General features: G+C 36.6%; 1 protein-coding gene across 2 annotated transcripts in view; it reads left to right on the forward strand.

Annotated features, from left to right (window-relative positions):
• Nbeal1 (neurobeachin like 1) overlaps positions 1-26,014 on the forward strand; it is a 143,755-nt gene that overhangs the window by 50,131 nt on the left and 67,610 nt on the right. For both annotated transcript variants that reach the window (XM_060368445.1, XM_060368446.1), the window contains 15 exons: positions 253-385; positions 1,154-1,273; positions 2,390-2,693; positions 6,246-6,331; positions 8,675-8,764; positions 11,018-11,186; positions 11,548-11,681; positions 16,172-16,331; positions 16,436-16,538; positions 18,377-18,533; positions 19,791-19,949; positions 21,061-21,220; positions 21,904-21,992; positions 23,894-24,454; positions 25,273-25,448. In XM_060368445.1, the coding sequence (XP_060224428.1) occupies positions 253-385; positions 1,154-1,273; positions 2,390-2,693; positions 6,246-6,331; positions 8,675-8,764; positions 11,018-11,186; positions 11,548-11,681; positions 16,172-16,331; positions 16,436-16,538; positions 18,377-18,533; positions 19,791-19,949; positions 21,061-21,220; positions 21,904-21,992; positions 23,894-24,454; positions 25,273-25,448 (2,601 nt within the window). The remainder of the gene's footprint in view (positions 1-252; positions 386-1,153; positions 1,274-2,389; positions 2,694-6,245; positions 6,332-8,674; positions 8,765-11,017; positions 11,187-11,547; positions 11,682-16,171; positions 16,332-16,435; positions 16,539-18,376; positions 18,534-19,790; positions 19,950-21,060; positions 21,221-21,903; positions 21,993-23,893; positions 24,455-25,272; positions 25,449-26,014) is intronic.

Genomic DNA, 26,014 nt, shown 5'->3' on the forward strand with positions numbered 1-26,014 from the left:
GCATTAGGAAAATTGAGAACCACTGCTTTAGGTTGATAATGAAATCTTACTTAACAGTATTATCTTTCATAATTTATTAAATTTCATGTCCAAAATGGATTTAAAAAATGAAACAAAGTTGGGCTGATAGGTTACGATTTCAGCATTGTCGATGAAGATGTTTGTGATGGCTTTTAGTTTATGATGTGCTTCAATGTCAAAGAGACTGGGCAACTTGCTTTCAGAGGTTCTGATAACATATATTTTTGTTAGCTTTTTTACAGGAAGTGGAATGGGTTTCGAAGCTTTTATTACCCACTCAGGCATTTTGGTTGTAGCAGTGTGCACGAAAAGAGAATATGCAACAGTCACGCTCCCTGACCACAGTTTCTGTGACTCTCTCTGGGTAAGACTTTAGGATACCATCGAATCCTGGGTTATGTCTTTCATTTAAGACATGTAACAGTAAGCTGCATTTTTATGAGTAGCCTTCATCTGCTCTGCTAGCTTTCGTTTTCAGGTTCTGTTGGTAGGAAAGTTCTGTTTATAAAGATGTTAGCGTACTTATCATTGTCATTAAAGAAGCAGTAATGAGGCCTAGAGAGATGGCTCAGAGGTTAAGAACACTTACTGTTCTTCCAAAGGTCCTAAGTTCAATTCCCAGCAACAAGCTGGTGGCTTATAACCATCTATACTGGGGTCTGGTGTGCAGGAAGAATGCTATATAAGTAATAAACAAATAGATCTTTAAAAAAAAAAAAAAAAAAAGCAGTAATGATTCTTCTGCTGGAACTTATATTGTGAGTCCTTGAAGATTTCCTAGACTGATTTTTGAATTTCAGTTCAAAATGAGATGTGAGGTTGTTAAACAAGTGTACTTCTGTTTTTTATCTAAAAATTGTAAAATGCTGCTCATTGAAAAAAAATACTTGTAAGAATACTTAAAACATTAAAAAAATACAGAAGAGACTTAAAATAGTTGTGAGTCTTCTGATAAAGAAGATTGTTTTGTAGTGCATAAAAAATTGATACTTGTTTTGAGAACATCATTGTATCAGCATTTTATCTGTCCTTAACATTTTGTTCACAAAAATTATGAAGTAATTTGAAGCATATGTCATTGCAAAGACATAATGTGGTTTTAGTCATTTTAATGTGTACTTTACTTCATCAGCACAACATAGCCATTGTTCACATGCCTGGAAAAAGGCCCTTTGGTCAGAGTCTTGTCTATATCTATGACAATGGACAACAAAAGGTTTCTGCCCCTCTCAGATTTCCTGCCATGAATGAGGTGAGTATCTGTAACTTTATAGGCCTTATTGATTACAAAATCCTGAAGATATTTAGGAAATATATTCTAAATTTTTGCCTGAAAGTTTTGAACTATGTTCTATATATTGACATACAGTAAATTGGTATTCATTTCTCTTAGTGTGCTATTAGATAATGTTATACATTATTTGAAAAAAATCATTTCAAGAAAGAAATGTAATGAAAGGCTTGGAAAAGTAGATTTGGCAAAGTCAAAGAACTGAATAAACCAGACCAAAGTGTCATTAAAAAAAAAAAAAAACCTTCTCCAATTAAATAAAATATTTAAGAAAATAACTATGATAGATATTTGTTAAATTTGAATTAGTAATGAACTAGCTTCAAGCTTTATTCTCTACACTAGTGAAGAAAGCTTTTTGAGACTGGCTAATTTAAGAACGTCTTTTCTGGGACTAATAGGATGAAGTAGGAAATTTGTCAGTTTACCTGCTAGTTTCTTACTTATCATCATGACTGTTAAAGGTAATCTTTAATTAACATTATACTTGATAAATTTTGTGGGGGGGAATGTAATTATCTCTATTTTAGGTAACTGTAAAGCTCTTTTAATTTTTTAAGAATAATACTCAGAACAATGTCCATCGAAAAAAGTCATAAAAATAATGTCTGTATTCTCTTCACCAAAGTAACTTTGACAGTGATGCCTTAGGTATATACTTGCCTATATATGTTATGATCCAGTTGAAAAATCAGCTTTCACTTTTAGTTTCAGTGTGTTTATTTGCTTAGTTTATATTATACTATTTCATCTATTTTTACTTAATTTTAAGTTTTATTTATTTATTTTTTCATTGGTGTTTATCAAACCCAAGTTTCATACATGCTAGATAAGTGTTTTCCATGGAGCTACATATCCAGCTCCATAGTATTTCATTTCAGTGTTTTTGTGTTTTTTGAGATAGGGTCTCATTATGCAGCTGATGATCCTTTTGGCTTGGTCTCCCTAGTGATGGGACTATTCAGTGTGTGCCATCTAGCTCAGATTTATACTGTTTAACTTTAAATATGAAGAGAGAGCTTTATTTTAAAGTTGTGCAATTTTAAATAATTTTTGTCGCTTTTGTTTAATTTTTAGCCATTTACTTCCTGTTGTATTGGTTCAGCTGGTCAAAGAACCACTACTCCTCCACCATCTCAAATCCCAGATCCACCATTTTCTACTCCCATTTCCCCTCACCGGACATCATTTGGTGGAATATTGTCATCAGCCTCCTGGGGAGGAACAGTTGAAAAATCAAAATTAGTTACCAAGTTAATTTCAGCTGGAACCCAAGATAGTGAGTGGGGTTGCCCCACATCCCTGGAGGGCCAGCTAGGATCTGTTATTATATTCCATGAAGCGCTGCAGCCTCCTCAGGTCAAGGCTTTATATTTAGCAGGTGAGCATGCACAGTCACAGTGTTTTATCGTTGCTCCTCCTTCTTGCCTGAATGTTTCCCAAAGATTATTTGAAGACTTTGTTTGTTCGTTCATTCATTCATTCATTTGTTCATTCGTTTGTTTGTTCATTCACACTTTGGGGATCTAGCACATACTAAGCAAGTGATCTAAGTGCTGAACTATGTTACAGATCTGTAGTGTTTTAGTGGAAACTGAAAAGAAAAGCCTCCTGTATACTTTTTTTAAGTATACTTCTATACTTCTCTACTTTTTTGTAGGTATAACTAAAGCAAGTGTTTAGGCAATAATTAAATATTTGTGTGTGTGTGTGCTTGTGTTCTTGTGCACCTTTGTGAGTTAATGTGCATCATTTGTAGAAGTGTTATACAGGACAGAGGGTATTGGATCTCCCAGAAATGGAGTTACAGGCAGTTTTAAGCTACCATGGGGGTGCGGAGAACTGAACCTAGATCCTCTGTAAGAGCAGTAAGCACTGTTAACTGCTCAGTCATCTCTCCAGCACTATTTTGGGTGATATTTAAATTTCTTATATCGAAACTACTGCACATGTTAGTCTCCCAGCATTGCCATTGTAAATTACTACAAACTGTGTGTCTTTAATCACTGAAATTTATTTTCTCATATTAATGGAGGGTAAATGTTCAAGATTAAGATAATATGAGTGCTGTTTTCTAGTGAGGCTTCTCTTTGTTTTAGGTAACCCCTTTTTTACTGTGATCTCAATGTGATGTTTTTCTTCAGTGTGCATGTAGACAAAAAGACCTGGTCTCTATAGCGTCTCTTCCTTTTCTTATGGGACCCTGACTGATTAGGACCCCATTCTTATAACATAATTCAACTTTAAAGGCTCTAATTATAATATAGTCACATTGGAAATTATGTTTTTAGTGTGAATTTTAAGGTCATTTGGTTCTATCCATAATACTATCAGTACTTTTGACAGAAGTTAATGAACTGATGAAATCACATAGAAGCCTATCTACATAGGAAAGCATAGAAGTGGGCTGGAGAGATGGCTCAGCAGTTAAGAGCACTGGCTGCTCTTCCAAAGATCCTGAGTTCAATTCCCAGAAACCACATGGTGGCTCACAACCATCTTTAGTCAGATCTGGTGCCCTCTTCCAGTGTACAGGCACACATTGCAGGCAGAACCTGTGTACATAACAAATAAACCTTAAAAAAAAAAAAAAAGGAAAGAATGCTATCTAACCCTCCACATCCAAGCTATGTCATGAGTGTCCTTCTACATACACAAATATAAATGTAATAATTCAAAATTTTAAATTGAAATGGTAGAGCTTGGCAGTACATGCTTATAATCCAAACGCTTAGGGAGTCGAGGCAGTTTTAGGAGTTCAAGGTCATCGTCATCTACATAGCAACTTGGCCTGTTGAGATCCTGTGTCAAAGAAGAAAAAAAAGAAATTATGGAAGTGATTCCAAAATAATGAATCTTGTTCCAGAACTTGTCACTTTTATAATTCTTGTATTGATATACCTGAAGAATTTCTGAAGGCAGTATAGTTACATATTCTTGGATAGTATTGTAAATGTTTTGTTTTTTTCTTTTGGATATGATTTTGAATATAATATATTAATTACTATTTAGTCCTTATTCTGAATTTAAATCTTTAAGCATCATAGACATTGCCGGGTGCAGTTTTGCACGCCTGCTATCCCAACACTCAGGGCAGCAGATCTGCAAGAGTTCAAAGCTAACCTGGTCTGCAAAGCGAGTCCAGGACAGTCAAAGCTACACAGAGAAATCAGAAGATAAGAGCACTGGCTGTTTTACCAAAGGTCCTAGTTCAATTCCCAGCAACCACATGGTGGCTCTCAACCATCTGCAGTTAGATATGGTGCCCTCTTCTGGCCTGCAGGCAGAATGCTATATAAATAATAAGTAAATCTTAAAAATAAAATAAAAAAACAACAAAATCATGGACATTAATTTTGCAGAATAACTTGTTTTTCACCAAAATACCCTGTTCAGATTGCATAGGAGTTTTGAGATGAATAGGACTATTTGGATTTTTTCAGAATTGAATTTGGAACTTAATCATTTCTTTTTGACACTCATTGAAGTATTTAAATGTTTGATTTGTAACCCAAGTAAATCCAAGTTAGAAAAAAGTCATTCAATGCAGTGTTTGTGGTTATATAGTGTATACTTAATTCTTATAGTTCTATTTACAATTTTACTCTTAAATGATAATTATTATTATTATAAATGATTGGCTTTTACTTTTGTATGGTTTCTTGAATTGATGCTATGAATTCTTTATTTGTTTGTTTGTTTGTTTGTTTATTGGTTTTGGATACCGAGTTTTTTTTATGTAGCCCTGGCTGTCCTGGAACTTTGTAGACCAGGTTGACCTTGAAGTCAGAGATCTGCCTGCCTCTGCCTCCTGAGTGCTGGGATTAAACGTGTACCATCGCTGCCCAGCTATCATTTTTTACTAATGATATACACTTAAAATTTTCAGTATGATGAGTTATTGTACTTATTTTTATTTTAATGGTTTTATATTCTGAGAATGAATATTCAAAGTGCATGTATAAATTAATGGTTCTCAATACATGTTACACAATCAGCTCCTAAAAGAGAAAAAACAGTTACAGTATTATTGATTACACAGAAGTCTATCAGATTTAGCACAGCCTCACTAAGATGGAGTATCATGATGTGCTGTGGAGATGACTCAGTTCTGCTTTCAAGCAGGAGATGCTTAGTTTGGACCCTCAGGACTCACGGAAAAGCTGGACATGGCTGCTTCTACCTGTAACCCCAGTGTTCATGTGTGGAGATAGAAATCCTAGGAGCTTGTTGGTCAGCCAGCCTAGCTAGATGATGAGCTTCAGATTGAATAAAAGATCTATCTAATAAAAATAAGGTAGAGCCAATTGTGGCCAATGCTGGAATGTTCTGAATGGGCAGAACTAAGGAAGAGAGAGAAAAGAGGGTTTTTCTTCTATTATCTGCAAATGGAACCTTGTTTGAGCCTCCATTTTGGTTGTAAATGAAAGTGAGCACTGTTATCTTACGTGCTATTCTATTTCTCTGCTGTCTGTTCATACTAAATTTTTCTTTTAATGATAGGGTCTTATATAGCCCTAGCTGGCCTTGGATTTACAGAGAGATCTTCCTGCTTCTGCCTTTAGAGTGCTAGGATTAAAGTTGTATACCACCATGCCCAATATCACATTAATTTTAAATATTTTTGTTTGATTATTATTTTTAATTTGTTCACATTAGATAAATCAGTACAGTCTTTGTATTTTATAATATTGTCATAATGCTACATACAATGTCCTTTCTGCAGCAGAAATTGATCATCTTCAAATTCCTAGATTTTGGAAAAATTAGGGAGGACATCAAACTAAAGTACATGTAACACAGTGTGTTTTAGCTATGTTATTTGAGCAGCTTGAAATATCTTGATTCTAAGTTTTGTTTTGGTTTTGGTAACACAGAATCAAGGAGACCATGTCTATTCAGTGATGTATGTGTGTGTGTGACTAATTTTCAGGTCCAAATTGCTTAAGCCCTTGGAAGTGTCCAGACTGTGACATGGCTGACCTGCCAAGTAACGTCCTCCTTCACTACACAGCAAAGGTCAGAGCAAATGCATGGCTGTCCATAGTTGTAACTTCCATGAACTCAAATTCATTGTTTTATTCCTGTTGTCACTTCAGTGGGTAATTGAGGAGGGGCTTGAATCTTTATTTTTGGAAATTAGGGATTTTAAAAGGAAGTTGAGAAGCAGGGGGAAAAAAAGGCCTACCTCCTCAACTAAAGTTCATGTGCTATGCCATTCTACTAGGGTGAATTGTACTAGTGTCTCTGGAAATTTTTTGTGTTGGTTTTAATGAATGAAACCTTTTTAATTTGTATTTCTCTAGTTATCCAAAAATAAATATGAAACACTTGTACTCAAACTTAGGCTTGCTTTTTTAAAATGTGATGTTGAAGGGAGGGGAGGTGTTTTCTGAAGGATAGAAAACCTTCCAGTGTACATGTCATGTCTAGCTTTTTTTACTTCAGAGACTTAGTTAATGAAAGTAATGAACTAGTAAAGAGTGATGGAAAAAATATAAGGTAGAGTTAGGAGGAAAAAAGCAGAGAAGTGTCATAAACAGTATTATTTGACTCATCATAGTTCAGAAAATATTTTAATTGAGATAATATAGAATTTTCTTTTTCTAATTTAGCAAGCTGGTACATAATCATACCATTTATTTGTTGTATCTGACCTAATAAAATAACCTTACTGGTTTTGTGTTCTCCCACCTTTTTATTAGGATTATTAATTTCAAACCTTAGTGAGAAGTTAAAAAAACGTAGTGTAATAATCCTACATATTCCTTACCCAAATTCCAGTTGTTAATATTTTGTTGTATTTGATTACTTTTTCTCAGGTCATTTGTAAAAGTAGATTGGTACAACTATAAAACTTTTTTCCCTAACCAAGAGGGGGTAGAAAGTGTATTTAATTCCAGCACTTGGGAAACAGAGGCAGGCAAGTCTCTTGAGTTTGAGGCCAGCCTGGTCTATACAGTGACAGCCAAGGCTATACAGTGAAACCCTGTCTCAAAAAAACCAAAAACACACACACAAACAAACAAAAAAAAAAAACCCAGATACACAACAAAACCCTCAAACCTTCAAAATTTTATCCCTGAATATTTTACAGTTACTTACATAATTGAATATATCACCTATATTCAGTTTTTTCCAAAAAATACTTGTTTAGCAAAAGCTAGTTTTGATCCAGTCAAGATCAGTGTATCCCCAACAATATGTATGTTTACCCAACCATAATAACCTTCTTTCTTTGCAACTACTGGCCTTTCCTCTCCTATTCAGTTTCCAGTATATAGCATAGATACCTAGGAAATCATTGCATCTAATCCAGGTAGTATACTGAGTGACATAGTTTTGACATGTAGTGGGCATCTGGCTTTTACCATTATGGTTGTCACCTTCTTACATAGTAATTTTGAATTTGGTGATATTAAGACTGTATTTTCTGAGACTGAAAATTTTAAAACCTATACTTTAAAAAATTAGTTATTATCTTATCTCCCCCAAGAAATGTGATTAATATGTAGGTAAGTCATTTTATTAAAGGTGTGTTTCTCCAAAATGGTGTAATACATGTCTCTAAAGTAAAGTAAGTTCATAGAGCTCTTGCATTCTTCATGTTCTTCTTGGAGATTGATGATATGCTTTTAAAAACATGTGTAGAAAAGGATTCTGCTTGGTTTAATTTGTTTCATTAGTTTTTTCAGCACTCTTAAAAGTAATTCAAGTATTAACAAATGCTAATTTGTTAAATGATACTTTGGCACACCTTTCAGTAGTCAGCTGTTTTTCATTCAGGTGTGTGTAGTCACCTGTTCCTTTAAAATTTGGTATTTCCTTTATGCCAAGAACTGAATACAGTGACCTACTTCTGATAAGTGAGCGCTCTAGAATTTAGTTCCCTTTTTTAAAAAAGAGACATTATTTAAATTAATTGGTGTGAGAACATGAGGACCTGAGTTTGGATCCCCAAGCACCTATATGATGTGTGCTTGAACCCTACTGCTGGAAGGCCAGAGAAGGTGGAGAGATTGTTTGCCAGTCAGTCTAGATAATTGGTGAGACTCCCTGTCTCAGAAATGAAGGCAGAGAGTGATTGATGACATCTCAGACCTGGTGTCTACCTCTAGCCTCCATGGCTGTTGAAGTTTTTGTATGCCCCACACAGATAACACACACACACACACACACACACCCGCAGATGCGCATGCACACAGTGAGAGAACAGTAAAAAGCAAATGCGAGGCATGTTGTTATTATTACTTATTTTATTATGTACTTTTAAAATTATGGTGAAACATTCTGTATGTAATTAAAGTTATGTTTTGTTCTAATTGCACTGAGATGCTTGTTGTATTTTTCTTTTGTTTTTAGGCTTGCAAAAATTCAATTTGCCTTGACTTGTCTACTAATTCTTTGCATGGAAGATTAACAGGAAACAAAGTAGTGAATTGGGACATTAAGGTAAATTAATAATATGCAATAGACATTTTAATATAACTTAAATTTACATTAAGTTTACTTACGCATAACATATAGAATCTTTTTTTTTTTTTTTTAAGTACTAGTAACTGGACCCAGGGCATTCTGTATTTGGGTAATAGCTTTACCATGAGTCACATTCTTAGCCCCAGTATTATGAGGAGTGGGAGGAAGTACTTGTGTGCCTGTGTGTGTGTGTGTGTGTGTGTATTGCTAGAAATTTATTGTTTTCACCTATTGTTGTGATTAAACAGAAAACTTGCCTTTTAGGTTAAGCTGGCTAGTCCTTGATCTCCCTGTCTCTCGGGATCTCCCTGTCTCTGTTTTCTTGGTGCTGGAGTTTTCAGGCAGTCCTGCCAAGAGTTTTACATGGATACTTGGGATTTGAACTCAGACCTTCAAGTCCTCATACTTGCATAGCAAGAACTCTTATCCACCTGACCTGCCCAGATTTTATCTTTTAAGCACTACCAAATTGATCTTAATAATAGGTCTCTGCTAAGATTTTATGCAGTGCTGGATATGGTGGTGCATGCCTTTAATCCCAGCACTCGAGAGACAGTTTGTGTTCAGTCTGGTCTGCATAGGGAGTTCCAGGACAGCCAAAGATATATAATGAGACCTTGTTTCCGAAATAACTCCCCTCCCCAGATTAGGTAGGTAGACAGACAGATGGATAGATAGAAAAAATGTTATACAGATTTATATTCTGAAGGATTAACAATTATAGTAGTTGAATGGCTGACTAAAACTGAATTTACCTTTGTAAACTATGCTTTCAACCAAGCCAACTCAAACAAAACAAAACAAAACAAAACTGCTATTGTATTTAGTTATAAATACAATAGTTTACATAGTTTACAGTAGGTTACATAGTTTAACTTTTGCTTCCCTTATAAGACTAGTTTTACAAGACTATGTCTGTTTATTATATATGAACATAATTATCTTACATATGCTATGCAGATCTCAAAATGAGTCTTTAGTACTTTGTATTGTAGCTATATAAATTAACTAATCAAATATTTTGCCTAATGTTGGAAACAGGACAGGAACATAATTATTTAAAAAAGACAGTTTTATATATATATATATATATATGCTTAAGTAAAATAAAAATTCTCTCCTTCTTGGGAAAAAAAAAGACAACTGAGAAGGAAAATATTTGCCATCCAAAAAGTTCAGTTACTACTACCATACAAGAAACTCTTTAAAATTAGTATGTTTTTTCCCCAGTCTGTTTAATCTTTTTATGTAATGTGTAAAATAATTTTAGATCATTTAAAGATACGCAAAATAAAGTGGCAGGGCAGGTATGCAGTTGGAATGGATCTTGAAATCTCAGGCACAGGTACAACATGAAGAATATTGAATTGGGAGGTTTGCTAAGGAAGTGTTTTATAGCAGCAGTTGTGACAGCTGACTAGATGAGATGATAGATTTGTTAATCTTCTCTCCCCTTCCCTTTCTACTTCTCTTTCCTACCTTTCTCACTCCCTCTCAGGCTGGCTTTGAACTTGGAATATTCCTGCCTCGGCCTTTCTTGTACTAGGTTTACAATGGTGAAATAATACTTCAGTGTAGGTCTGGATGGTTTTGTGGGGTTTTTTTGTTTGTTTGTTTGTTTTGTTTTGTTTTTTCCAGACAGGGTTTCTCTGTGTAGCCTTGGCTGTTTTGGACTGCTTTGTAGACCAGGCTGGCCTTGAACTCACAGGGATCCACCTGCCTCTGCCTCCCTGAGTGCTGGGATTACCGGTGTACCCCAGGACCGGGTTGGTCTGAATGTTTTACTGATTAATAATAAGAGCAGCTTTATATAACATTCTCTATATGTCAGACATTAAGCATATTTTATATTTCAGCTTGCTTTACCCATTCCATTTTTGTTAACTAAAATCAGAAGAGTCAGCTGTACTTCTGGTTCCTCTCCTGTTTTTTTAATGCATGACTGTATGGTGACAGTTACTCATTCTTGACATTGTTAGATTAACATTGTACATGTTCAAACTTCCAAGCTCTGAAAAACAAGCACAGGAAAATGACCAGAAATGGTCTTCTTTGAATGTAAGTTATGGTTATCTTTGAAACTGTCTGCTTAAGGATTCCTTCACCTTGGACTATCACATACATTACTTAAGGTTTATTAACAAATTGTATCTTCATATATACTATAGATACTAAACTACACCATTGCTTTTATTTTGTAATGTTAAAATTTTTAAACTTTGTTTTCAGGACATCATCAATTGTATAGGTGGATTAAATGCACTTTTTCCTTTACTGGAACAAATAAGCCACTTTAGTGAAGGACAGACTTGTGAAGGATTGAGTGAAAACACAGATCCTGAATTAGTAACACCTATTGAACAAGAATGTCTGGGGTTGGCCTCCACAAAGGCATCAGGTAATACAATTACATTGCCCAGAATAGTCATTTAGAAACTTGAGAATTAGTTGGCAAATGAAATGACATATTACTTATTTACAGCAGCTGCCCTCTGACCTGACATAGTTCAGTAAGGTTACAAGACTCTGTATAAAACACTGAAGATAGTAACTTTACTTTTGACTATCCCACCACATTGTTATATCACAATAAAGATACAATCATATAGTTAGTAGTTGCTGCTTTTTTATTTCATTGTACAAATCAATCTTGGAAGCAAGAACTGAATTAGATCACTTTTTTGTTAAAATGTGAATTATGATACAAAATATGTGATATAAAAGTGATGAGAGTGATTTTGATCATGATGTTTTCCTAGAGTCAAGACTAGAGAAAAATCTCATTGCAACATTCATCTTGATTGTGAAACACTTTATTCAGAGACATCCTATCAACCAGGACAATCTTATTCAGTCTCATGGAGTTGCAACTCTTGGTGCCTTACTTCAGAAGGTAATCAAGTCTAACTTTTGATTGATTGTGATGATCATGAATTGCTGTTGTGATTTTATTCTTACTAAAAAATGTTACTAATGATTACTGTATTACAGCTCAAATTATATCAGTGCATATGATTTGTTTTATAGGCAGCATTTATAAACTTTAATAGAATAATACAAATGACTTATCTTAAATAAGAATATATAGCCTTTGGTGTATACTTCCTTAGTTGCGAGGTATAGTATTTAGGTGTTTGAGAACCAGAATATTGTGTCTCACACAGCTGATAAGCTGGGATTGACTTTATGTATAAGTTCATCAGGAAATCCTCTGACTGTTGTGAGGGAGAAGAGAGCTGGATGTTTGCAGTAAATAAAATTAAAGTCTGTATGGAATAGCTAGACATTGTCAAATCATAAAATCATAAGAGAGCTACACAGTATATAGTCCAGGCTGTCCTCGCGTTTACAGTTTTCAGCTTCAGCTTTCTGAGTGTTAAGGTTATAGATATGTACAGTCATACCTGACTTGATATAAAGAAAATTTTCCAGTTTAATATGGCGCTCAGATAAACCCCAATCTGTAAGGAATAATTAAAGTAAATCACAAGGCCACTTTGGATGGAAGTTTATTTGCATATACTAGGATTTGGCTTCTCTCCTGCAGTTTTGTTGTTGTTGTTTTCTTTTAAACTTTGGTAGCTGCTGAAAAGACTCCATCATAAGAGATTTTGGAAAGGCAGGGGAAGCATTCCAAGAGACTAATGAGTCCAGCATGCCACTTGATCATGGTAGGTTTTGTCATAGTGACAATGTTAGAGGGAAGGCTCCCTGTGGGGAAAGTTAGTCCTAGTGGCGCACACCTTTATTCCCATTATTTGTGAGGTAGAGGCGGCTGGTTTCTGTAAATTTGAGACCTTCCTCGTCTACATAGAGAGGTCTAGGACAGCCAGAGCTATGTAGTGAGGCCCTGTTTCAAAAAATCAAAATCATTCAAGAAGCCTTATGTGGCCATTTCAGATAACCACTGGACAATCTGAAAGAAGTAGAAACTGAGGCTGGGTATGGTGGAGCACAACTTTAATCCCAGAACTTGGGGGCCAGAGGCAGGCAGATCTCTGAGTTAAAGGCCAGCCTGATCTACAGAGCAAATTCCAGTACAGCCAAGGATCACACAGGGAAACCTTTTCTCCAAAAACTGAAAAGGAAGAAAGGAAAGACAGAAAGAACGACAGAGACCTGATCTGAAACTCCCACATTGGAAGGCTGCCATTAAGTATCAGAGGTATTAGGAAATTATTAGAGAACTTTGTATTAAAAGAAAATTCCTGACATTTTTTTCAGATTATTTCATGTGGTCAAGAGGAGAGTCTTTTTGTTCAGCCAACTCGAGATCTCTTTGCTATAGTGTGCTTTCACATGCTGTACAACACAGGGCTCTCTAAGGTAGTTTATGAAGGCTAGACCTAAGATCACTGGCCAGACAGAGAAAACTGAGTCACAAAGAAAAACTGATATTGAAAGGATTCCTATTCCATCCTTTTTTTTTTTTTTTTTTTTTTTTATGGTCAGCCTAGGATGCCAGTTTACAAAGTTTGCCTGCTTTTGGGTAACTACCAGTTCATCATTCTTTTGAAGCTCTCTACAAGACCTTTTTATAATGTCATTGAGAGACCTGCTTACAAAGGCGGTGTATATGGCCCCAGTAAAAGTCATTTTCTTGGGTTTAATTTACTCATCTGCAAAACAGATGAGTTGGTGGAAATGACAGTCATGTCCACCTCACAGCGTTGTGAAGGGCAAAATGTGAGAATTCACGATACCAGTTAAGGAGCTGAGAACTACTTAAATCACTACTATAGCTTTCATTGAGTCCTGGAAAGAGTAACTATGAACGAGAGAAAGATATGTCCTTACTGTATGTGCAGTTGTCTTAGTGTTTCATTGCTGTGAAGAGACACCATTACCATGTCAATTCTTACAAAGAAAAACATTTAATTGGGGCTGGATACAGTTTCAGGGGTTTAGTCTGTTATTGTCAGAGTGAGAAACATGCCCACCTACAGGCAAACATTGTGCTGGGGATGGAGCTGAGAGTTCTACATCCACATTCTCAGGCAGCAGGAGACTGTGTGTCACACTATATGGGAGTATAGTATAGGAGACTTGAAAGCACACTACCAGTGACATGCTTCTTCAGCAAGGCCACACCTCCTAATAGTGCCACTCCTCATGGGCCAAGCATGCAAACACATGAATCTACGGGGGCCACCACATATTTAGACCACCACAGCAGTGATTGAATTTTCTTGATCTGTTTATGGGAGGAGTAATTCTTTAAAATTTTCTGGAGAATTTTCTTTCTTTCTCTTATCTTTTTAAAATTTATTTTTATCTTTATGTGCATTGGTGTTTTGCCTGTATGTATGTCTGTGTGAGGGTATCAGGTTCTCTGGAACTGGAGTTACAGACGGTTGTAAGTTGCCATGTGGTTGCTGGGAATTGAACTTGGGTACTTTGGAAGAACAGCCAGTACTCTTAACCTCTGAGCTGTTTCCCCAGCCCCCTTCTAGAGAAGTTTCTTAGTTCTGTCATATACTGGCTCATGATGTTTTGCAGCTTCAGTTCTTTCGTCTGTTAGATCATGGATTCTGTCTGAGCTTAAAACTTTTGCTAGCTGAATTGTTTGGAGATGCTATTTCATGCCTTAGATTCCCTGTCTGTAAAATAGAAAGAATAATAATTTCATACAGTTTCTATAAACATTTAAAGGGATAATGTTCTTTGAGCATTAAAAGAAAGATTTTAAGCCGGGCACAGTGGCACACACATTTAATTCCAACACTCAGAGAGGCAGAGACAAGTGGATCTCTGTGAGTTCCAGCGAGGCCAGCCTGGTCTACAAAGTGAGTCCAGGACACTCTAGGCTACACAGAGAAACCCTCTCTCAAAAAAAAGCCTGTGCTGAAGGACTGGGGGTGGGGGTGGTCATCCAAGTGGCCAGGTTTCCAGAAGTTGGTAGCACTGACAGACCCCATGCACATAAGTGGAGTAAGGGTTTGGCTTCTCTGCACCTTGGGAGACAATGGAAGTCAAGAAATGTGCTCAAGGGTTGTAGAGATGGCTTAGCATTTAAGAGCATGCATTGCTTTTGAAGAGGCTCACACTTAGGTAGGATTTCATCCCCCCAGTATCTTGTGCCCTCTTCTAACTACTGAGAGCACTGCACTTCTGTGCAGAAATCCATACACGTGGTCACACAGTATACACACTAAAAATAATTCCTGGGGCAGGAGAGAAGGCTCAGTGTTTAGGATTTTGAGGTAAAATCTGGGATACATCTCTATATAATGAGACTTTGTCCACAAATGGTGCTGGTCTAACTGGATTTTTATATGTAGAAAAATGCAGCTGAAGAATAGATAAAGAAATTGTAGTACATTTACACAATGGAATACTACTTGGCTATTAAAAACAAGAAAATCATGAAATTTGCAGGATGATAGAACTAGGAAAGATCAATCTGAGTGAGGTAACTCAGAACCAGAAAGTCACTCGTAGTTTATAGTCACTTATGAGTGGATGTTAGCCATATTATATAGGATAAACATACTAAAATCTATAGACTTAATGAAGCTAAAGACCAAGGAGGACTCTAGGGAGGATGATTAATTCTCATTCAACAGGCAAACAGGATAGACATCAGGAGTGGCGGGGGGCAGAGAACAGGATGGAAGATACCATAGATGTCCTCTGAAAGACCCCACCCAGCAGAGGATTGGAGCAGATGCAGAGACTCACAGCCAAACTTAGGGCAGAGCACAGGGAGTCTGATGGAAGAATAGGGGGATAGAAGGACCTGAAGGGGACAGGAGTTCCACAAGGAGACCAACAAAGCCAAAAAATATGGGCCTGCAGAGATTGATGCATCAAGCAAGGACTATGCATGGAGAGGACCTAGACCCTGTTCAGATGTAGCCCATAGGCGGCTCAGTCTCCATGTGAGGCTTCCTAGTAAAGGGAGTAGGGGCTGTCTCTTACATGAACTCAGTTGCCTGCTCTTTGATCACTTCTGTCTGGCAGAGCAATCTTGTCAACCCACAGAGGAAGAGGATCCAGGCAGTCCTCATGAGACTTGATAGGCTAGGATCAGATGGTAGAAGAGGAGGACCTCCCCTATCAGTGGACTAGGAGAGGGTTATAGGGAGGAAAGAGGGAGGGCAGGTGGGACCAGGAGGATATAAGGGAGGGAGCTACAATTGGGATATAAAGTAAATAAATTGTAAAAAATTTAAAGAAAAAGAAAAAAAACCCGAAAGACTAGGAATATGACATTGGGAAAATATGATCCAGTATTAAATCAGAAAGATTAATGATTTATGTTCTTTATATTTTGTACTATTATTTATTCTGTATTTTATGGATTTCTGAATTATTGGAAGTTAAAGTTTCATACTAATATTTTAAATGACCTTTATGAAACCCTTTTCTGTTAAATTTTAGGTGCCAGGTACCCTAATGGATGTTAATGTATTGATGGCAATTCAATTACTAATTGAACAGGTATCACTAGAAAAAAACACACTGTTGCTTCAACAGATGTATCAGTATTTACTCTTTGACTTCCGCATTTGGAACCGTGGAGATTTTCCTTTTCAGATTGGTAAGACCAAGCTATCAGATAAATACTGTACAGTTGGTTTTGGAAATATGACTATTGTGACTTTATTTTAGTTATGTTATTTATAAATGAACATTTTATTTTAGGCCATATACAGTATCTTTCGACTATTATTAAAGACAGTAGGAGAGTTTTCCGGAAGAAGTATGGCGTGCAGTTTCTCCTAGATACACTTAGGATTTATTACAGGTATGACATCTTTGTTCCCTCTCAGTTTAATTTGTTTTTTTCTGTCTGACAGTTACTGAATGTGTAGCTTGTTCTCTTGACCAGCAGTTCAGGTATTCTGAAACTTCAGAGAAACAGGGTAGTAGAGAGGTTAAAATGATGAGCAATAGATTCACATTTATTAGGTGTGTATGTTTTTTTTAATTGTGTAGTGTTACTCAAATCATTCGAATTCTCTATATTTTAGTGTTTTTATGTATAAAAAGCAGATTAAAACTGAGTATGACCTATGATGGTTGAGAGTTAAGTTAGTTAATATGCAAACCACACACAACTGTTTATTCTTAATATTATAATTTTTCTTAGTATTATGGTTTTATGTGTTGAATATTGTAATAATTTTATTTTTGTAACTGAAGCTCTTAAAATATCACTAAAAGAAGTCAGCTGGGCTATTTCTTTGGTAGAGGACTTTCCCAATAAACATGATTCTTAAACACAATGTGGTACTGCATACTTCCCAGCCTGTGGATGTTAAGAGGCAATAAGATCAGAAGTTCAAGGATATTCACAGCTCCATAACAAGTTATAGGACAGCATAGAAAAGGTTAGATCTTATATCAAAGAAAAAAAGAAAGAAAAGGCACCATGAATTGTAATAATTATATTAATACTGTGCATGTGCCAGTGTGTGTGTTTGTGTGTTTGTATGTGTTTGTGGGCTGGAGGGAGGAGTATATGTGCACATGCTATGGGTGCCAGAGGCCACAACTTCCAGTGTTATCTGTCCTCCCTCCCCCCCCCAAAAAAAAAAAAGCTTGTTTTGTACACCAGGCTAGCCTTGAACTCACAGACATCTCCTGGCTCTGCTAAGTGCTGAGAGTAAAGGTGTGGACACTACACCCTGCTTCTGGTGTCCATTTTCTTCGAGGTGAAGACTAAATCCAGGTCCTTGCACTTGATAGGCAAATACTCTACCACTGTGCTAAATCTTTTAACCCCTATGGCATCCTTCTCAATTGCTCTCCATCTTGGTTTTTGACAGAAGGTGTCTTATTAAACCTTGAGCTCATCTTTCTGGCTAGAATGGATGTCTGTCCAACAAACCCTAAGAACCCTTGTATCTTCCTTCCCCAGCAAAAGCTGCCACACTCAGCTTATCACAAAGGTTCTGGCACCTACACTCCAGACCTTAGGCTTGCATAGCAAGTACATTATTGATGGAGCGAGTCAGTTTCTTAGGCTACTTTTGTGTATACTCCTCTGATATAGGTGCTTGCACATATGTGTGTGTGGAGAATCCAGAGGTCAACCTTAGGTGTCCTTTTCCCTCAGATACCATTCACCTTGTGTTTTTGAGACAAGGACTCTGCCTGTCCTGTAGCCACTGTGTGGCTAGGCTGGCCAGGAGCAAACCTCAGGGATCTACTTGTTTCTGCCTTCCTAGTTCTAGGAGCACAAGTGTGTGTTACCATATCCAGCTTTTTCACATGGGTTCTGAGGAATGAACTCGGGCCATCATGCTTGTGCAGCAAGCGCTTTATAGACTTTATGGCAAGTACCTAGAAAGGTTTGGTTTTTTTAATTTATAAGTTGCATTCATTTCTGTGGGGTGTGTGTGTGTGTGTGTGTGTGTATGTATGTATGAGGGCTGGGAGTACATGTGTGGGGTTAGGACAGCTTGTGAGAGTTGGTTATCTCCTGCCACATGAGTCCCAGGATCAGAGTCAGGTGGTCAGGGTTGGTAACAAGTACCTTTATCCAGTTTTTACTAGCTTTAATTTTAACTTTATGAATTCTTTTATACGAAATTATCAAAGTACTTAACTTAATAGTTCAACTTTTGTTTTCTCTTTCAGGCATGGTTCTACATGCAGTGAGCTATCTCCAGATGATATTCGAACAATAAGGACTTCTTTGTATGGGCTAATTAAATATTTTCTTTGTAAAGGTGGAACTCATGAAGAAGTCCAAAGTATCATAGGTTACATAGCTGCTACTCATGAAGAAGAACAGGTATTATGGCTGAAATGGATTTTAACTTCTAAAGTTCTTTGTCATCTTATAAACTTACTTAATTGTCTAATGACTTAAATTGTATTGGATACTGTCAACATCCTACACAGTTAAAGAAGTATATTGTAATTTCTGTGTGGAAAGCAGTTGCTGTGACAGAGTACCAGAGACAAGCTGTTAGAAAGATGAAGGGCGTCCTTTGGCTTATGATTTGATTGTTCATCCTATTGTCATTTCCCTTCTTGCTCTAAGGCATGATGAGACAGAGCATTTGGTACAGGAGCTTAGGAGAGCAGAGCAAATCCACTCTGTTTTGGCAGTCAGAAGGCAGAAGGGAGCTAGATGAGGAGTGGCCAGGAACAAGAGAGAGCCTTTAAAGCACAACTCTATTTATTGTTTCACCCAGTGATTCTATTACCTTTGCTTAGTCTGTCATAATAATCTGTTAGTCCATTGGTGAAGTCTATTGTCTTGATGGTCAGGTCACCTCAGTAGTGCCTCCGCTAGCAACCAAACAAGCTTTCAGCACATGAGCCTTTGAGAAAGACACTTCAAATGTAAATCATGACACTCCATATCCACATTATTACACAGATGTTGTATCTAGCCGTTCTCAAATTTTGTTTTCATAATTTTCTTGGTGTATATTATCTGTTACCAACTGGAAAATGTAAATATATATATGTATGTATGTTAGCAATGCAGGTAATATTTTTTTTATTTAAGATTTATTTATTTATTTATTATGTATACAATGTGTGTACACCTGCTTGTCAGAAGAGGGCATCAGATTTCATTATAGATGGTTGTGAGCCACCATGTGGTTGCTGGGAATTGAACTCATGACCTCTGGAAGAGCAGCCAGTGCTCTTAACCTCTGAGCCATCTCTCCAGCCCCCAAGGTAATATTTTTTTAACCTAGTGGAATCTACATAATTAAAAGAAATTAACAGATAACTGTAAAACATGAGTGTGATTGTTTGTGAGGCTTTGTAGGAGGATTTACATGTTGAGGAGACCATGTTAGACCCTGAAGAGGATTTTTTTTTTATATGCGCAAACAGGCTAGGAATGGTTTCAGAGATATTAAAGAATTATAATGAAAGGCTATCCAAAGGAAGAAGAAGAAGCTAAAGAGACCAGAGAGAAGAAGCAGGGTATATCAAATTTAGTTAAATAACTATTTTGAGACATATGCCCTTTTGCTGCCTCTATACATAAGTGATGTTTTTGTTTTGTGTTGTTTAACTTGAAAAGCTCTTTGGAATTTTGGATATACTCTTCAGTCTTCTACGAACCAGCCCAACTAGAGGTCAACTTTTCTTACTGATGTTTGAACCAGGAAATGCTGACCTACTATATGCCTTGCTGTTAAATCAGAAATATTCTGACAGACTAAGAGAAATCATTTTTAAGGTACAAATATTTTATAAGCTTCTTTATATCATGGGGGCATTTGTGAGTTTATAAATTTGCTCACTCTATATACATATATATATTCTCTGACTAAATTATTTTTGTACTCCTTTAGTTACATATTTTTTATGTTATGTGTATATTATAAAAACTATACTATAGAATGGGAATATAGTTAATAGTAGAGTGCTGACTTAGCATGCCCTGGGTTTATGTCCCTCCCCAAATCTACCAGCACATCTAAAAACCCTAAGTAAGCCAAACTATCAACATAACAAGTAAAAATTAATATAATCAGACCTTGTCCAAAAGATTAATAACAATAATAGTAATAATAATTATATCTTTACTCATGAATGTATTCTTCATGCCTGCTACGTATGTATACTACTATCTCTTTTTTAAAGATTTTATTTATTTTATGTACATGAATGCTCTGGATCTCACTATAGATGGTTGGGAGCCACCATGTAGGTGCAGGGAATTGAACTCAGGACCTCTGGAAGAGCGGCCAGTGCTCTTAACTTCTGAGCCATCTCTCTAGTCCCAATACACTACTCTTTCAAATGCCATATTTAAACTAGAGTTTTAAACATTATTTACCTGAATACAGATACGGTTCAGTAAAATTTATTGATAATGCTCCAGAATCCAATGTTTCTCTGCATTGAAAAGACTGTTTTACAAGCCAACAAATCTGGGACCACAGGATCTACAGAGAGTGATGCACCAGCCAAGAACCATGCATGGAGAGGACCTAGACTTCCTGCTCAGATGTAGCCCATGGGCAGCTCAGTCTCCATGTGGATCCCTTAGGATGGCGAGCAGGGACTGTCTCCTTTGCCCTTTCTCTGATCACTTTCCCATGGTGGGGTTCCTTGCCGGGCCACAGAGGAAGAGAATGCAATCAGTCCTAATGAGACTTAATAGGCTAGGGTCAGATGATAGAGGAGGAGGGTTTCAAGCCACTTTCTGTGGTCTAGGGTAGGGGAACAGGGGGAGGAGGGAGTGAGGGTGAAACCAGGAGGAGACAAGGGAGGGACTACAGTTGGGATGTAAAGTGGATAAATTATAAAAAATAAATTTAAAAAGACTTACCTTTTGTGATCAGGTCATGGAACAGATGTTAAAATGCACAAATGTTTATGAACGTAGTAAACAACGTCTCCGTCTCAGAGAAGTTGGCTATTCAGGAATGGGACTCCTTCTTACTGAAACACCAGTTAACACGTCTCTCATTAAGAACCTTGTTAATCAAATCCTTAATACAGGTATGACTAAACTAGGAACAGTGATGTATTTAATAAATTAATTTTCTCTGGAAGATTTGTTAAAAATCTCCCTTCTCAGGTTACTTTTTAAATTACCTGTTACTTGATTTTTCAAGGTGTTCCTCAGATAATGTATCTCTGTACTTGCTTTTTTACTTCTTGGGACATAGCTTTAAACTAAATGTCTATGAGGGAGTAGCTAAGTTAATGATTGATTTCCTAAATAAGAAAAAGGCATTAAAGAAAATATCTATGAAAGGTGCTTAAGTTTTAAAAGGTACTTAAGTTTTTAAAGGTAAATAAAGCTAATTTGAGACAGTTTCTTTCTAATTTTTGGAATAATTTTTTTTTCTGTACTTAACCAGCCACAAATTAGAATTTATGGGAGATACTCTGGGTGTGGAAATGTTCTTTATCTTGTCTTGACTGATAATCAAAAATATTTATAGAAAAAGATAATAGTATTGCATCCTTGCAGTGTAGACAATATACTTAGGCAGTCAAAGAAAGAGAAGTTATTTAGGCTTAATTGGAGTATAATCAATCTGAAGTTTTATGGGGGAAATTTGAACATCTCTATAGTTCTCTTTGGAAAATGAATAATTATTTCAGTATTTATACAATTAACTATTCTTTCTTTGAATATCTATGAAATTTAATTTTAACTTTTTTCTTAATCATAGATCCGGTTATTAATTTCAAAGATCTGTTATCTGTAGTATATATATCTCACAGAACATATGTAAATGTCAGAGTGGTCCTCTGTAGAAAGGTTAGTAAACTTTCAAGATATATTTTTACAATAACAGCGTCATATTTTGACTGTGTTATTCATTGAGTAGTTTGTGGCGGATATGTTTTTTGTTTGCTTGTTTCATAATATATATTATCTTCTAAGCAGTTACAATTGGATGTGGTGGTACATTATTGTAATTACAACATGTAGAGGGCCCAGGCAAAAGGATCATAAGCTGGATGCCAGCCTTTATAGTATAGGACTAACTTGAATTAAGTAAATATACACATATATAAATAAATAATAAAATGTTTCTTTTAAAAGAAAAGAATTAACTTTATGAAATTATAAGAAATCAGTATGTCAAGTTTTGTTTTGTTCGAGACAGGGTATCTATGTAGCTCTGCCTGTCCTGGAATTTACCTGGAGACCAGGGTAGCTTCAAACTCAGAGATCTGCCTGCCTCTGCCTCAGGAGTGCTGGGATTAAAGGTGTGTACCACCACGGCCTGCTCCAGTATGTCAACTTTCAGCTTTACTTATTTTTCTGAAATATTTTTTCACGGTCAAAAATTCATTACCAGAAAATACCGTCCTCTGCCAGAACCCTCAATGCTTGTAACTTTCCTTCCTACTACCTTTCCATTCTCTTCCATCTCCTGATTTTCTTCCCCGCTTCCTTCTTCCTTTTTTTCTGAAGTAAATCCCATATTCCCAGTTCTTTGTTAAGTTTTTCAGCCTCACTTTGAAGTTGTAATCCTTTTTTTGAGGGAGGCGGTTTGAGGGGGTTGGGGTTCAAGACAGGGTTTTCCTGTGAATCCCTGGCTGCCCTGGACTCTCTGTAGACCAGGCTGATCTCAAACTCAGAGAGATCTGCCTGCCTCTATCTCCTGAGTGTTGGGATTAAAGGTGTGTGCCACCACTGCTTGGCTAAGAACTTATTTTTATTTCAGAGAAGGAACTCATTTAGGAAGATTGCCATGTGACAATTTATCTTTAACTTATGTAAGCTAAATAATAACATACATCTTACTGGCATTAACTTTTTGTAATTAAAGTGATTTATTTATTTGTTTGCTAATATAGACTTATTAAACAAATATACCTGCAAAAGTAGTCATTACCTTGACTTGAAAAAAAATGGAAGTAGCAAACACTCTCCTTAGAGTGCCGAGGTTCTGTAAAGTGTCTTGTGTGCTTTGGCTATACTCTCCAAGCTTGTGCCTGGCACAGTCAAGTCACTCAATAACCCTTACTTAACAAGATGTAAAAAGTATTTGATTGAGATAATGATCACTTTATTATATTTTATGTACACTTTCTTCTTATTAATATTTTATCTCAACAAGTTAATAACATCCAGCATGGTTTGTGGACAATCATTTTAGCTTTTGTGTATTTTAGCACATCTTTACTCTGTGCAAGAGTAATATCAGATTAGGTAGAACCACAATATTAAATAGCTCTACATTTATAATTAAGAACATACTTCTAGGTGATTAGATGGATGAGTGGGTAAGAGTGCTTGCATGAATGTGAAGAACTGAGTTCAAATTTCCCTCACCCATGTGCACAGCTGTGTGTGGCCATGCATGCCTACAACCACAGCATTTTGGAAGCTAGAGATATAAGGTGGCTGAGGCTTGCTGGCCGTTACCCTAGCTTCAGCTTCAGTGAGAGACCCTGCTTCACGGGAATAAGATGGGGAGTGGTAGAATAACACACTCAGCACCCTTCTCTGGCCTCGAGTGTATGCATATGAACCTGCACACACATTCACATACACCACATACGTAGAACACAATTTGAAAATACATCCTCACGTTGTTTCTCATCACATTGCTGTTACTGAAGAGACTTTGTCATTAAAAACTTGTCTATGTTTTATGAATTTTGTGGGTTTTTTTCTTCACTTTGTGTTTTGTGTTGTCTTTGTAGATATTACAGATTTTGCAGTCCCAGCCAGATGCAGCCTACCAGATATCACAGCAAGTGGGTTGGCAAGACACCTTTGTTAGACTTTTTTTAAAAGCAAATTTTGAAAATGTAAATTCTCTTCACACACATGGGAAGACTATTTCAGTGAAAGAAAATAAACCTTTGTCAACTGAAGATGTTAAGAGGAACTTTGAAAGACATGATGATGAAAAAATGACATTAGCTGATGTGTCTTCAGATCACTGGAGTTTGGAAGATAGTCAGTCCCTGAACTCAAACACACCAATGTTTCAAGAAGATAGCTCTGAAGGAGAATTATCTTTCAAGTCAGAAAATCAAGAAGAATTCTGGCATAGTAACACTTCCCATCTGAGTTTGGATCTCAGTGGAATTGACGTCTGTGAGTTGAGTGATGTCGGGAGTCAAGTGCTGGACAGCTCCCCCAGCACACCGTCCCCAGTAGAGTCTACCAAGTCCTTTTCCGTGCACTCTGACAAAGAAAGAAGTACCACAAATGAAGTGGGCTTTAGCGAGGACTTCTCCCTCCTTGAAAGCCAAGAGGTAAATTTTCTTATCTTTTCAAAGTATGTTTCCTACATGCTAGTTTTATACTTCTGGTCCTTTATAGTATGTGAGCTGTTACTAATATTTCCCATTTACATTCTGAGTCTTATAATCCAAAATTAGAAGGGTGATTGTTACTAGTCACTTGGGAATATTTTGCTTTTTTGTTTGTTTTGTTTTGGTGTGTGTGTAATTGTATGTATATGTGTGATAATAGGGAATGAACATACTGGCTTACACATGTTAGGTTGTATTCATGAATGTTTTCCTTACATGCATGTATGTGTACCTTGTATGTGTCTGGTGCCTGTGGAGGTCAGAAGGGCCATTGAATGTCCTAGAACTCAAGTTATGGATGGTTGTGAGCCACCGTTTGGGTGCTGGAAATTGAATGTGGGTCTCTTGCAAGAGCAGGAAGTACTCTTAACCAGACCTTTTCTCCACCCCCGCCTCACTGTCTTGAGAGCGAAGCCTGCGTCTTCCACATCTTGTATCTCCGGTCAATAAAGGCCTGTTAAAAGTGGGCAGAAGAGGTAACAGTTAAGAGGACTTGCTGCTTTTCCAGAAGACCCCAGTTCCGTTTCCAGAACCACCTCAGGCAGCTCACAACTATATGTAACTCTAGCTCCAGGAGGGGATCTTGAAGCTCTGGCTTTTTCCAGCAGCTGTACTCATGTGCAGACTCCTATTCCCACCCATAATTAAAAATAATAAACTTCAAAAATGTTTACAGTATCTTACATAGTAAGTATATGTAGATGCTTCTATGATATGTTAACATTTCTTTCTAATATTTAATATTAATATTTTTATAGAGACATGAAGAGGAGCTTCTTCATCTGCTTACAAGTATTTTGAGTCGTGTCATGTGTAAAGGACTAGAAAAGTCTGATGAAGACGCTTGGATCGAACGAGGACAAGTGTTTTCAGCACTAACTAAACCAGGAATATCAAGTGAGCTACTTCGACCATCAGATGAAATAAAACTAACGTAAGCATTCAGTTACTAATTTTTTTAAGCAACCTCCCCCTCTCCCCCCGGAGAGAATGGGAGTCTAAAATTAAATCCTGAATACTTAATCTAGTGTATAGTAGAGGTAAGGAGAGGAAAGAAACTACAATTTTCTCTTCCTAGGTTTTACTATTCTAGTAAAATATAGAAAGAAGCACAAAGCATATTCCATTGTCAAGAGATTTAAATATATTTGAATTTGAGTGATTTTAAGCGTGGTATGGATGGCTCGTGTGGTTGTTCTGTTTTTAGCTCTTGGAGAAACCTCCACACTGGTTTCTACATTTCAGTAGAGGTTTACCTTCTCTCCATAGTGTAGGGAGGTTCCTCTCTCCTACATCCTCACCAGTGTTTACTGTCCTTTGTTATCTTGATGACAGTCATTCTGACTGGGGTGAGATGGAATCTAAAAGCAATTTTACTTTTTGTTTCCCTGATTTTTAAGGACATTGAACACTTTTTTAGTATTTATTTATTGTATTTTTTTTGGAGAACTATTAATTTTGTAAATAATTTCTTTAATTAGATAGCTTTTTGGGGGAGGA

Source organism: Meriones unguiculatus, chromosome 15, assembly GCF_030254825.1.
Source record: "Meriones unguiculatus strain TT.TT164.6M chromosome 15, Bangor_MerUng_6.1, whole genome shotgun sequence".
NCBI classification, from domain to species: Eukaryota; Metazoa; Chordata; class Mammalia; order Rodentia; family Muridae; genus Meriones; species Meriones unguiculatus.